This window comes from Hippopotamus amphibius, chromosome 9, assembly GCF_030028045.1.
Source record: "Hippopotamus amphibius kiboko isolate mHipAmp2 chromosome 9, mHipAmp2.hap2, whole genome shotgun sequence".
In the NCBI taxonomy this organism is placed as follows: Eukaryota; Metazoa; Chordata; class Mammalia; order Artiodactyla; family Hippopotamidae; genus Hippopotamus; species Hippopotamus amphibius.
In genome coordinates this window covers 74,262,039-74,277,051 of record NC_080194.1, presented here as the reverse complement: position 1 = coordinate 74,277,051, position 15,013 = coordinate 74,262,039, and the positions used below count along the sequence as shown (strand labels likewise).

Genomic DNA, 15,013 nt, shown 5'->3' with positions numbered 1-15,013 from the left:
TTATTTTATAAGCCTCTTTATTCCCAGTGCCTAGCAGACTGCCAGGAAGTAAATGTGGATTTCAGTAATATCCAGAAATACTTGTTGAAATAAAAGTGATCGTATTAAGCATCGGTTGGATGGTATAATTACAAGTATTGATCAAGGAGTTCAGAGAGATCACTTTAAATTGGCATATGGTTGAAGAAGGCTTTAACAAAGGAGGTAGGCTTTGAATTGGGCTTTGGAAGAAGGGTATACTTAAGTGAATGGAGGGGAGATATCCTGTTCTAAGAAGTCTGCTTTTCAAGAGGAATTCTTTAGCATGTGCTGAGTATCAGCAGATAAGCATCTTTCTAGATCTAAAACACTGTACTGAGTTTCAAGAAGGCTGTAGATATACGGTCTTTGCCCATCAAAAACTGACAGGGCTTTGCAGGGTTAGAAATTACCACTGGCTGCTTCAGTATGATCTTTGAGTTTAAGCTGTGTTTCAACTTTGGAGTTGTTAAAGGTCATTTTATATGATGCTTGTCCAATAATCCTTCTGCCAGTGGATTATATGTATATATGTGTGTGCGTGTGTGTGTGTGTATATATATATATATAATAAGTTTATAAGTAATGTCATTATAGCTAATATCAAATGACTGTTACTGCAAACCGGGCACTCTTCCAAAGCATTTTGAATGTATTGTTTAGTTAACTCATTTAATCTTCACAGCAGTCAAGTGAATTAGGACCCATTATCCTTTCTCATCTTACAAATGAGGAAACTCAGAGGAAGCACAGAGAGGTTTAAATAACTTAAATGTAACATAGCTATCAAGTGGAGGAGCTAAGATTTGATCCCAGGCAGAACAGTTTTAGGGCCTCCACTTTATCACTCTGTACAGCCTCTCATAACTATGTTAAGAATAAAATGTTTTAATAAACAAATGGAACCTAATTAAACTCAAAAGTTTTTGCATAGCAAAGGAAACGATAAACAAAACGAAAAGACAACCCACAGACTGGGAGAAAATATTTGCAAATGATGTGACCAACAAGGGATTAGTCTCCAAAATTTAAACAACTCATAAGGCTTACTTACTATTGTCAAAACAAACAACCCAATCTAAAAAAAGGGCAGAAGACCTAAATAGACATTTCTCCCAAGAAGACATACAGATGGCCAAGAGGCTCATGATAAGATGCTCAACATCACTAACTATTAGAGAAATGCAAATCAAAACTACAATGAGATACCACCTCACACCAGTCAAAATGGCTATCATCAAAAAACCCACAAACAATAAATGTTGGAGAGAGTGTGGAGGGAAGGGAACCCTACTACACTGTTGATGGGAATATAAACTGGTAAAGCCACTATGGAGAACAGTATGAAGGTTCCTTAAAAAACTAAAAATACAGCTATCATATGACCCTGCAATCCCACTCCTGGGCATATATCTGGAAAAAACATGGTCTGAAAGGATACATGCACCCCAATGTTCACTGCAGCCATGTTTACAATAGGCAAGACATGGAAGCAACCTAAATGTCCATCGACAGAGGAATGGATAAAGAAGATGTGGCACATATACACAATGGAATATTACTCGGCCATTAAAAAGAATGAAATAATGCCACTTGCAGCAACATGGATTTACCTAGAGATTGTCATACTAAGTGAAGTAAGTCAGGCAGAGAAAGAGAAATATCATATATCCCTTATAGGCAGAATCTAAAACGAAATGATACAAATGAACTTATTTACAAAACAGAAACAGACTCACACTTAGAAAACGAACTTATGGTTACCATTGGGGAAGGATGGGGGAAAGGGATAGTCAGGGAGTTTGGGACTGACATGTCCACACTGCTATATTTAAAATGGATAACCAACAAGGACCTACTGTGCAGCACAGGGAACTCTGCTCAGTGTTATGTGGCAGCCTGCATGGGAGGGGAGTCTTGGGGAGAATGGATGCCTGTACACATATGGCTGAGTCCCTTTGCTGTGCACCTGAAACTATCATAACATTGTTAATCGGCTACACTCCGGTATAAAATAAAAAGTTTTTAAAAAAAGAATAAAATGTTTTATGCAGGGATCATTTATCACCTTGTGGTTCCAGAAAAGGAATCCTATTATAACCCTCCCCTAGTTCTCTTCATTCCTCTCTGACAGCTCCTTATCTCATCTGCAGGCTCCTCTTCTTCTACCTCATCGTAAAAAACTGGCACTCCTCAAGGCTCAGCCCTCAGCCCTCTTTTCTCTGATTCTGTTCTTCACTGCCTCTGCCCAGTGAGCTTATCTACACCTATCATTTTAATTATCACCCACATTGAAATGAAGCACAAGTGTAAATCTTCAGCCCACATCTCTTCTGATATCAGACCTCTATTCAGATTGCCTGCTGGACATCTTCATAGCACATTCTGTGTGCCCATGTTTTTTCCTTCCTGTCTTCCACCCCCACCATCATAAGCCTCATGGTCTTCCAGTGCTCTGTTTTCAGCAAATGCAATCTCCATCCATTCTTTTACACTGGCCAGGAAGCCAGTTGCTTCCTCCCTTTCCCTCTTACCTATATCCAACCTTCATAACCTCTGCTGATTTCCCCTAATATGTCTATTTGTCTGTATCTGTACATTTACACTGTGGCCCAAGCCTTCATCATCTCTCACCTGTCCTACTGCACAGCCTGTGGTCCCCCAGCATCTGCTCCAGACCCCGTCCACTCTGTTCTCCAGCTTCATCCACAGTGTACCTGTCAAAATACAAATCAATCAATCAATCAGTCAGTCTCTTTCTTTCTCTCCTTACCCCCGTAGACACACACACACACTCTAGACTAAAACACTTTAATGAGTTAAATAAAGAGAAAAATTCTAAACATGGCCTCTGGGCTTCTGCACCTTGTTTTCCTCTTCAGCTTTATCTTCTACCATGCTGCTCCTCACTTGATGACCTTTTGGGTCCCCAAACATTGTTGTCTCTCTTGTCATAGGGTCTTGACATATGCTGTTCCTTTTGCCTGGATGCCCTCACCCACCCACCTACTCTTTACCTGGTGAACAAGTCTACTAGCCCTTCAAATCTTGGCTTTTGCTGGGTTAGTTCTGTTACAAGCTCTCTTAGCCCATGACCTCTCCTGCATAGTACGTGTCAGAGGTTGTCATTTTACGTTTATGTCTGTAATTTTGTGATTATAGATGTCTGTCCTCTCCCACTATGAGATAAGCTCCACAAAAGCAGGAACCATCACTATTGTTTCCTCAGAGTCTCGTGCACAGCGCCTTAGGCACAGTGGACACTCACTATATATTTGAATGAGGGAGTAAATACTTTGTTAATATGTCTTGTTAATATGCATACAGTTTATACTGCGCCTCTTGTAGTAGCACAGAGGGCTATAAAAGATAAGGTTCCCGAGACATTGTCCCTGGAGTCCCAGTCTCTAAGCAATGATTAAATGATGGCTCTCATTCAAGCATTTCTTCCGAAGGCCTCCAGCATCTCTGAAAATGTGGCATTTTTCTTTTAAAATAACAAACAACTAAAGGCCCATGGTTCGGTTCATGTCAGAGCTTATTAGAAATGTGATGGTGGTTCACTTTTAGCAGCGTCTTCCAAGACAATTTCACAGATTCTGCCATTGGCCTCTGGAGTCTAAAGCTTCCTTTAGCTCTCCCTGCAAGTCTACTTTTTAAATTATGACCAAGGTTTTAATTTTGTAATCAAGTTCTTTCTGGGGCTGGGCTGTGACATTGCTATTCCTCTGGTTTCCCTAGCAAAGGTAGATTTTTTTTTTCTAGTTCTCAGCATAAACACTTTATCACTCCCATATTTCAAGTGCTGTCTAGACACTCCAAGGAGTCATCAGGTACCCTTTCTGGCATCTCTTTCTGTGTCTACAGACCATGTTACAGTCCTCATAATGTTTGTTGCCTTGCCTAGTTGTGATTTCAATACATTAATTTGTGTGATGACTTCTTAAAGTGAAAACTGATGGGTAAAGTGGTTGACCTGCCAGCTCCTGGGCCCTTCTGTGTGCCTGGAGAATCATTCTGTATTCCCTGATCCCAGGAACTCAGCCCTGAGACCGAGGTGGGCTCCAAGCTGTGGGCACCCCTTCAGCCTGTGTTCATAGCCTGTGCCGGGACCTCTTTTTTCCAAGCTGGGCCCTGTTGCCCAGGACCACGGAGGCACTCACATCACAGAGCTTGGGGAAATGGATTTCTTCAGCTCGCTTATTTTATCCTTTGCTTGTGGAACTTTCTCTTTTACAAATTCGTCTCTCCATCAGAACTCAGTTTAAATAAAATCTAAAGGCTCCCTTGTTCAATTATTCCTTTTTAAACTCTCTGTTTTTATTTAGTCAGACTTTGGCAGGAAAACTTCTAAGCTGAGCCCAGGGGAAAAGTGACCATTGGCACAGATTTTAGCCCGTGCTTTGGCCCAAGATTGTTTCTATTTTTATTTTCTTTCTTGTTTTTGTTAACATCCAGGGCAACGATTAAGCACTTTCACTTATCTGTAATGGTGAGAGGCCTTTAGATTGCTTGCCTGTGGCCAAGAGTCTGCATGCTTGAAACTATTAACCCCCAGCTACCTCCTGGAAGATAAGATCTAGCTGTTCAATTTGGCTTTTCCAAAAGAAGGCTCTGTGCTGCTGCTTGATCTGAGATTAAGAGAGAGAGAGAGAGAGAGATAAATTCCAGTCTTCACTGGATTTTGAGAAAGGTTAGTAGCCTAATTTATGGAGGTATTTTTTTTTCTTTTTTAAACTAACTTTATGTCATAATTTCTCAGCTGCCAAAAGACGTAATTCTACCTCAGCCTCGCCTTGGCAACCTGCTGTTGGCACTCTGTGCAGCCCTGTCGTTGCTCTGCATTATTTAAGCAGTAATCTTTAAGAAGGTGAGAAACTATTATTGCTTTTTAGCACAGTTGACATGCTATTGGCTCAGAGTAGTACCTAGAGCTTCAAACATTTCTAATGGCTGTAAACCAACTTAAACACCTCCATGCAGAGGTCTCACTGCCATGAGGTCATAGCTTGCTACAAGGGGGAGAAAGAAGAAGATCAAATGTTATTTAAAAGTGTGAGGGGTTTTTTTCCTTCTTTTTAAGTATTCTTATTCCACCAAGTTGTAGCTGTAGATTTTGGCCAGGATCCAGACAATCAAGATTTAGCATTTTGACCAGCTGTGATCTAGTAATGTTCCTCAGAGGAAACATTTTGTAGGAGGCAAAGACACATATTTGAGACTGTGAATTGTACTGCTTCCTAATACTTTACAGTGTGAGACCTGGTTGTAGACAGATAAAACAAGCACAAGTGAATATGAAAGAGAACAGAGGGAAAAAAAACTTTTCAAAGAGCTTAAAATTCACCCCAGCTTCAGGAACTCTCTTGAGGTGGGAAATCTTTACATTTTTTTCTTTATTTCATTTTTCCCTAAGTCTCCACATTTATATCACTCCGTGGCAGAATGTATTTCTGTTCACAGTTGATACTTAGAATGCATTAGCGTTCTTATAACAGCATAACAAGTCTTAGGAAGTAAAAATGCCACACAAAAAAGTGTAGGCAAGAAGAGAAGAGAAGGAAAGGTATCAAGCCACTTGACTTGAAAAGTATTATTCTGATTCTTATTCCTCTCTCAAGTAGAAGTAGAGAGTGTTTTGGTGGCAAGTCCTATGGATTGGGAGAGAAAAGGAAATTAGCATTTATTTGGTCAGACTCCCTCTATTAAGGCACAGCCAGTTGCTTTGTGATCTTGGGCAGGTTACCTAACCTCTGTGCCTCAGTTTCTTCATCTGTAAAATGAGGGTGAATACTTCATAGAGATGTGAGGATTAAATGAGACTGTGTATAAAGCTGTTAACAGATTATTTACTCCATAGCACTTCATAAATTTTACTGATATTGTTTTAATTAAAATTAAATAAAATATTATTATAATTTATGGAGTACCTACTCATTGTACTAAGAATTGTACTTGTATATTTCATTTAATCATGACTGCAACAACTGTTAGATGGATATACCCATTTTACAGAAGAGGAAACATAGGTTCAGAGAAGTGAAGTGTTTCACCAGTCTCCCATATTTTATAATGGCAGAGCTGCATGTGAAGGTCTGGAATATCATATATGGGAGATGTGGAAATGGAACATATTTTGGACCAGCGCTTTCTTACCAGTCCCTTTTCTGTAAAAAGAGGCTAGCGCTTCAGGCAATAAAACCAACAGAAAACGAATAGGCTGGGGAGGATGGTGGGGTAAGGATAGTGGAGTGGAATGAACTGGGTTCTGCTGTCTCCCAGGTTGGCTTCACGGCAAGGTATTATTCATGTGATGGTTATAGAAATGCTGAATAGGGTCCTCCTCATTTAGGTTGGGGAAGGAGAGGAATTCTCCTTCTTATAAAAATTCCCTCTCCCTGAAGCTAAATTCATACAGAAAAATGACACATCAGAGGTTTGGGGACAATTGGAATATACCTCAAAGGATTCTGGGAAACTCTTCTAGTCCTTCAGCATTTGGAAGATCACGTAAATAGAGGCAGTTGAGCATTTGCACTTGATTCAAAGCCTTCTCCACCCCATGTCCTCAGGAAGAAAGGAAAAAGCTGGAATGAAGTTTCACATTGGACAGAATAAACCTTTTGATTTAGTACTTTCTCCACCAATCTCTTTACACTTTCCTCGCCTCCTTATCTTCTTACAGGCAGCTCCCTGATGTGCAGGAGTGGAGATGGAGATGGGTGGAAGGAATTCTGAGTTTGTTCCTGCTTTAAACAGGATTCTGTACAGGAGAAAACAGTAGAAGGAAGAAGGTCTACATTCTGGTCTTTCCTCTGCTACCTGTTAGCCCGTGTTTCCGTCTAGGACATTAATGTCTTTGAGCCTCAGTTAGCTCTTCTGTAAAATGAGGCTAATACTTTTGGAATCCAGAGCCCACAGAAGCAAATAATAATGACAGCAATCACAATTACAGCTACTACTGCCATCAGCATATATGCTAGGCATTCTGCCAAGGATTTGAAGTGTGTTATTTTATTTAATCTTTACCACAGTCCAATAATCTCTTTTACAAAGAAGAAAACTAGAACATGGAGAAGATAAGTGACTGCCTACAGTCATGTAACTAATAAGTGATGAGTTCGACCTTAAGTTATAACTCCAAATAAACAGGATCATGGTTGCCAATCCAGGAGTTTGAGCATCCTTTCTCATCACCACCACTGTGTCCGGGTATCTCTAGATACAGCTGAAGAGATAACAGAAGGTAACCGACTGCAATAAATACAGACAGAATGAAAATGAAATTAATGACCTTAATTTAGAGAGATCAGAGAAGATTTGATCCAAAGAAGCCAAATTTAAACCAGACTATCCTCCTTGACCTCTCGACTCCAAACCACTTGGCTTCTCCCTCACCATGCTGTTGTTTGGGATCCTAGGGTATCTTTATTTACTTGTAGCAGAAAGGCTTATTATTAAGTAATTTAACAGTCCCTTATGTGATTCAATTATTCAGCAACCTATGCCCTGTTTCACTAAACTGTGGCCTAGTAAATTTGTAATTACAGTATCTTTGGTTTGTTATTTTTTTAATAACTCCTTTTAATTGCATCATTAAACCCCAGATGTCATGTTTCCAGTTTGGACCTAAGCCAAGCTGGGAGAGACATTCATTCAAGGCAAACAGCTGATGAGAATGTCTGCGGTGAACTGGGGGACTCCAGTTGCTAAACCTCAGTCTCTGTGCCCCCAAATCTAGTGCTTTACTTGGCTGAAGTGGAGGATCAAGAAATGCTGCTACATTTCCTGCTGCATCCGCTCCTTGCCAGAACACTCAGGTTTACTCTGGTTGTTTCTAATAGTAGAAATTCCCTGTAAGTTATCACAGTTTAAATAATGTACTAATTTCATTTGATAAGTAAATTGTCAATTGCCTTTAAAAATTGTTCGTAATAATTAGTAAATCTAAGTGTTTCAGCCTCTTCTTCCATCTGGATAAAATAATTATGAAGCCAGACTGTCATCAGACAAAAAGAATCTTGAAAGCTTTGGGCATTCTTTGTTAATCTGTCATTTGCCTTTTTAATTGCTACCCTCCTCTTTTTAGGCAATAGTAGAGGTAAAACGTTCCTATTTTTCTTGTAAGAATTCTGCGAATACCAGAGCATGTAATGAAGATTCCTTCCAGAAACCTTCTATTAAATATGAAAATCAAAATTATTTTATTAAAAAATCTATGCATTGTTTCTATACAGAGCTATAACAGTTTGTTTTTTAATAGTAAAATTTTAGAAATATCCTAAATCCACAAAAATCAGGAAGTGGTTAAGTAAATTATGATATTCCAATCAATGGTGTAGCCATTTAGAATTGTTTACCAAGAGATTTTAATAACTTCCAACAGGATACAGAATTATATATAGATACTGTAAACATAACTTTCATTTTGTTTTTTGTTTGATTTTGTGTCTTTTTTAAATTAAACACATACACATATGTAAAATCAAAGTCTGAAAGGAAAATATCCAAATAATGGTTATTTGATGAGTAATAGGCTTTTGAGTGATTTTTCTTTTTTAATATGGTTTATATTTTTTAGTTTTCCAGGGAGTATAAATTATTATAATAATTAAAAATGCATGTGTGTTTGTATATATTTTAACACAGTCATTCAACACTTGAGCTGTTTAGAGCTCAGCTATCTTAAAAATTTGGAACATTGCTAAGATTCTGGAAGTAATAAAAAATTAATTCTGAGCAGCCAAAACTAATAATACAAAACTCATATAATAAAGCATATTATGCCCAGGATATCTGCTGGTCCATCACTCAAATCCTGTTTACTCTTGCTTTGCACACAATTCTCAAGACATCTACTTTACAAGAACACAGCAAATTAGAAGCAAACGTCAAAAAAGAAGCCCTTGAAGCAAGAGCACTGACTCAGCTGCACATGACAGCCTGACAGTGAGAGGGGACACAGAAAAGCCTGAGTGCAGACTTGAGAACTCAGACTCAGACCTCAGACTCAGACACGCACCACTGAAAGGCCTATAGTCTCTCTACTATGTCATAGTAAGACATGTTCATACTGATGGCCCAAAGTTATCAAGAAAATACCATTTTTAATTGGAAATGAATAGATACATGTATATGTATAACTGAATCACTTTGCTGTACACCTGAAACTATCACAACATTAATCAACTATACTCCAATATAAAATAGTTGAAAATTTTTTTGTAATTTTAAAAAAAGAAAATACCTTTTTTGTTCAACTTACTCTTTTTAAGATTATAAGAAAGACTAATAAAAATTTTTGAAAGGTTTCATGGCACATAGATGCAAATGGGCAAAAAAGACTGTGTAATTGTAGGGTAAACATTAGATATGTAGACTTCCTTATTTGTCTCCGTAATACCTCATCTTCTTACCATTCTTAAGAGGGAATGTTTTATTACTATTACTTGGGTTTTCTAAATTGTATTTGACACTGTCATTACCTGGTTCTCATAAAAATTCAGGGAAACTGGAGAAGATCCCAGAATCAGGATGTCAGCAAATACCAGTCTCCACCCCACAAAGCCTTTGAATCCATACATCAAAATAGGAGTAACGTCAACAAGGACCTACTGTATATAGCACAGGGAACTCTACTCAATATTATGTAATAACCTATATGGGAAAAGAATCTGAAAAAGAATGGACGTGTATATGTACAACTGAATAACTTTGTTGTACACCTGAAACTAACACAATATTGTAAATCAACTATACTCCAATATAAAATAAAAAATTAAATTAAAAAAAAATAGTAACACCCCAGAGCTTAGCTATAGGTTGGGCAGGTTAAATGAGAAGGCCTGTATAATGGCATTTAGCTTGATGTCTGGCATATCATTGGCACTGGGCAAGTGTTAGTTGAATTTGAATATGATTTTCCCACATGGGATGCAAATGACTGTGTGGGCTCTGGAGTCAGATGTGGGTTCTGCAACCTTGAACAAGTCACATAACCCTCCTACCTGCCTACCTTTTTCACAGGGCAGATGTGAGAGTTCAGCATTATTGGTGCTCAAGAAAATGGTGGTTCCCTGTTCATTGTAGCTGGGGGGTGGGAAGTCATGCTATATTACTTTCAGTTGTACAAAGTCGAGGAGAGCTTTCAGGGAGTCTCAAAGTCAAAGAAGACTACAAAATCCCCTTTCTTGTGTCACAAGCACTGCTTATTGTACCCTGGCCTGCTCCTCATGCCCTTTTATCAGCCCACCTGGAGCCCAGCAGAGAGAAGCAGAGCAGGGTACCCCCGGGTGGGAGGGCGGGTAGCAGCAGGGAGGATGTCAAGTCATTCGCCCTTCTTAGCCATAAGTAATTAAGCACCTGGGCTGTGGTCACACGCCAACAATGTCCCCTTCAGTGTTCTGGGCGGGTTCACCTGGTGCTTCCCACCCCTCCTGGGCTGGGGTGGCAACTGAAAATGTGGCCTGTCTGCCCAAAATAGACTGTGCGTGGTGCTGATGCTGTTTTGGTTTGATTACCTAGGTAGGCCCCCTGCAAAGTCATGTAGAGAGGGACACTGTCAGCAGGTAGCAGAGTGGAAACAGCAAGGTTGGCAAAAATGTGCCGCTTACCCCATGACTGTGAGTTTTAACAACATATTAACTGAAAACCTAGATTAAGGTCAACAGGTTTTTCTGTTTTGTTTACTTTTTCTTGAAAACTAAGAACAGTAATTTACCAGTCTACTTGCCTAAATCTATATGTGCCCCAGTGAGCACCCCTGATGATGAAATCGCTCGTGGCACCCACACTTACAGCCAGGCTATACATGCGGGTGCCACGAGTCTGATGGGCGCATGGGTTCGAAGAAGCCTCATGGTTGCCTTTTCTCAAGAAGAATAACCTTTGCTTAGACCACAGGGATAATTCAGCATCAGAAAAAATCTGAGAGGAGAGGGAGCAGGGAGCTGGCTTCGGGGTTTGTGGCTGTGGACACAGGAAGAAGGAATCCTAGATCCTTTCTTCGTTCTCAGGGCACCTATCACAACTGTAATTTGAAAATGTATTATTTCGATAATTGTGGATGTCTTTCTCCTGCAAGGTTGGAAGCTCCTCAGAGGCAGGGCCTGCTCTGTCTTGCAACCGTTTCCCCTCCCCAAGGTGTGGCACCTGTAGTAGCTATTTGTTGGATGGTATAGTTTCAGGTCTAACCTCTGCTCCTGCCTGGTACTGGCCTTTTTTGCGAACCACCTCTCTGTGTGTGTTTCCTCATCTGAAGAACACAAGTCAGATGGATCTTGTGTCTGCACCTCCGTCTGTCTCTGGACCCAGTTTTTTCATATAGTTGTATTGAAGCTGACTAGCTTCAGCCAAGTATGATGTTGGAAGAACTGTGATCAGTGCTCCAGGGGTGGCTTCACTAGCACGGTATATAAAATGACCATCATTTCCAGAGTCTGGATACTCTATTTACATTAACTAATTATTATTTCAGACTTAAGAGTAATAATGTATACCCTGCTTTCTTGACAGGGTTTTTGTGAGGACCCAGTGAAATGATGTATATGAAATTACTTCAGAAACTATAATGCTTTCTATAGCTAAACAGTGATTATTATTGCTGGCCCCAGAGTATCTTCCTGAGAAGTAACTCAGGTTTGAAGGAAGATGATGAAGACCAAGTATCATAAAATGTGTGTGGCTAGTATCATAAAGGCGAGGTCATTTCCCAAGTTAACTTTTCATTAAACACAGACACACATCTCCTTGGTCCTCTCTCTGCCACTGATTTAATGCAAGGCAATTAGCATTTGGGTATTGGAAAAGGTATTGATCATTGAGTTATGAATCATGGGTTTTAGTCCAGCCTCACTGAGGTTATCATGGGCAAATCATTGAAGTTCTTTGCCAAATGAGGATACCTGCTTTATGAAAATAAGACTTGAATATTAAAAACAAGAATAAGAATATTGGTAGCCCCGCAGACATATGAAGTTGATCACATCCTCATATACTTTTCTTTCCAGATCCAGTCCCTCCAGTTGCCTCAACTCCTCCCCATATGATATGGTCTCTACCCCCCACCCTGCCCTACCTTGGGCATTTCCCTCTGCATATATTTCAGTATGTCTTGTATCCTTCTTAAAGGAAGCTCCCAATGCTGAACTCAGAATACTTTATGTTGTCTTGTATTTGGACACTACAGTTAATACTAAGATTATTGTCAGTTTGTATTATCTCGAACCTAAATATGTTATTTCCTGTCTCTGGATCCAGAAGGTTTAAGCTGAGTTCTGAAGTTGCAAGTAACTTTTCATTTTTGTTTGTCTTCTAGTGACAGACATCACACCTCCAGTGCAATCCCTGTTCCAAAGAGACAAAGCTCCATATTTGGGGGTGCAGATGTAGGCTTCTCTGGGGGTATCCCTTCACCAGACAAAGGACACCGGAAACGGGCCAGCTCAGAGAATGAGAGACTCCAGTACAAAACCCCTCCCCCCAGTTACAACTCTGCATTAGCCCAGCCTGTGACCACCATCCCCTCCACGGGAGAATCTGAGAGAAAGACAACATCTCTGTCTTCCTCCTTGGACACCTCCTTGGACTTCTCCAAAGAAAACAAGAAAAAAGGGGTAGATCTGGGTGACAGCTTACATGGAGGCCCCGTGAGTGTGAACACTAGCCAGGAACAGGGACAAGCCCTCTTGGGGCCTCCAGCCACAGTCAATGGCACCCTCCTGCCCAGCGAGCAGGCCGGCTCGTCCAGCACCCAGCTGCCAGCGGGGTTCCACCCGGTCTCCGAAGCCGAGCTCTGCTGTACTGTGGAGCAGGCAGAAGAGATCATCGGGATGGAAGCCACAGGCTTCACCTCAGGCGATCAGCTGGAAGCATTTAACTGCATCCCCGTGGACAGTGCCGTGGCAGTGGAGTGTGACGAACAAGTTCTGGGAGAATTTGAAGAGTTCTCCCGAAGGATCTATGCACTGAACGAAAACGTATCCAGCTTCCGCCGGCCACGCAGGAGTTCTGATAAGTGAAGCAAGCAGACAGTGGGACCGGGATAGAGTCACTGCTTGAAATGGGGATAAAGCTGCACTGGTTACCCTTCGTAACAATTATGACACAAAATGGATATTCATGGAGGATATTCCTCAGAAAAACAGACTTTGTGAATCGAGGAGGGACTCAGGATCATTGTGTATCAGTGGGCCAGAGAAAGTTAGACTTTGCTTGCAAGATATGCTTTTCAGGCCCGATGACTGTTTTAAGGCAAAAGTCACCCTCTAGCTCGAGTCACCTTATAGGCATTTGTCTGCTTTTTTATTTACACTTCTATGTTATCCTCAGAGGGAAGATGATAATATATAAATAATATAATGAACTTGCCTTTCGTTTCTCATAAGCATTTGCCCTCACCATCGTTTATGAAACTTTGGGAAAATTGAATATTCAGTAAAAGGTCTCCCCCATTTACTGAAGGATCTTTGACCATCCGTTAAGCTGATGAGTAAGAAGCACAATGGTCTCCTTTTACCCAGGCCCACCTGCTCCTGCCCCTGCCCCCAGGCTCCACAGTCAACCTAACTGTCGCCCCATCTGCACAGTAGATGCCTTGTGCATCCTGACGACTGAAGACACCACATTCGCTGGTTCTTTAATGCAGTCGCCATGACCTTCCACCTCTTCCAGTCAGCCATACCCTTGATGCAGCCCTCAGATTATATGAAAAATCTCCCCTCTGGTGGATCCCAGGGGACCCTCAAGGACTCCCGAGGTTACTATAGTCACATGTCACCCAGTTCTCTCTGGGGGCCAAAGTTTTTATGTGGGCATATGCTGTTGTCAAAAACTGGGTGTGCTTTCTGGCAATGCACTCACCATACAGAAATCCCTATATGTAATCCCATGTTAATTTATTAAATTTCAGTTGGAAAGGAAGGCTTGTATATGGTGAAATATATGTAGAGAGTCAGGCTGTCCAGTGTGCAAACTGCAAGGCAGTTGAGGTAGTTGGATTAAGAGACTAGATGAGGCATAGAATACTGTTGGTATGTGTGCAATTGCATAAATATTAAATTATGTTTTCAAAGTCCATTTTCATTCCTGGAGCTGAGATTTCATTTGCTGTTGCTATAAACTTTGTATACCGAAGGACATCGCCTCAGGGTTGCAAGCTCTTTAAGGAAATTTTATGCATATATCCATGTATTGTATAGAAGAATAAAAACTGAGTTTACTTCACTTGACCTGATTTTTTTTTCCCAGCTTTGAAATTCCTCTGGAACCTACATCTCCATATTTTACATCATGACAGGACTAGCCTGAACAAAACCTGTGGCTGTATCTAAGCTAATGTTGTTAACTTCATTTGAATTTACATATTGTGTATAGCAATACACCATCACAGGTATACTCTGCAGTAGCTCGTTTGTTCTATGTAACAACTTAACTCATAGGTTTCATAATCATTTTCATATTTTGTCCAAGCATTCCTGAGCTCAATTTTAATATATAGCTACATTGTTAAATGGAATAGTTCATGTTATTTTTCATGTAAAGAACTCACAAAATCATTGCATGACAGACTCAATCTGCAAGCAATTAAAAAAGCTTTAACTTGATCTGAAGAAATCCATCTTATTCCTCATAAATAGGTGGAACTACTCCAGACCTGGGGCAGAAGCCACCTGTAGAGTCACGGCTTCTTTGCAGTGTACTGTCATTCATTTTAGAGTCAGTAAGGGTGGAGCTAGACAGGGTCTTGGATGTACATCAGACTGGGCTGTGGGGTCCCCCAGTGAAGTAACATCTACCCCCCAAGCCCAAAGAAAAGGTTTTGAAGGACTGTGTTAGTATTCAACAATGGAAGGTGAATCACATGTGATTCCTCAGATATGGGAGAGACCTTTAAACGTCACGCCAAACTCAAAGACAAGGTGCATTCAATTGCAGGCCCTCCAGCCTGGCTCCTGGCACCACCAAGCAGAGGGACCACGTACAGGAGCACCCATGG

General features: G+C 40.6%; 1 protein-coding gene across 1 annotated transcript in view; it reads left to right on the top strand.

Moving 5' to 3' along the window:
- UVRAG (UV radiation resistance associated) overlaps nucleotides 1-14,241 on the top strand; it is a 320,954-nt gene extending 306,713 nt beyond the window's left edge. Inside the window, exon 15 of the mRNA XM_057750060.1 lies at nucleotides 12,335-14,241. Coding sequence (XP_057606043.1) covers nucleotides 12,335-13,037 — 703 coding nt within the window. The 3' untranslated portion in view covers nucleotides 13,038-14,241. The remainder of the gene's footprint in view (nucleotides 1-12,334) is intronic.
- Nucleotides 14,242-15,013: the final 772 nt, after the last annotated feature.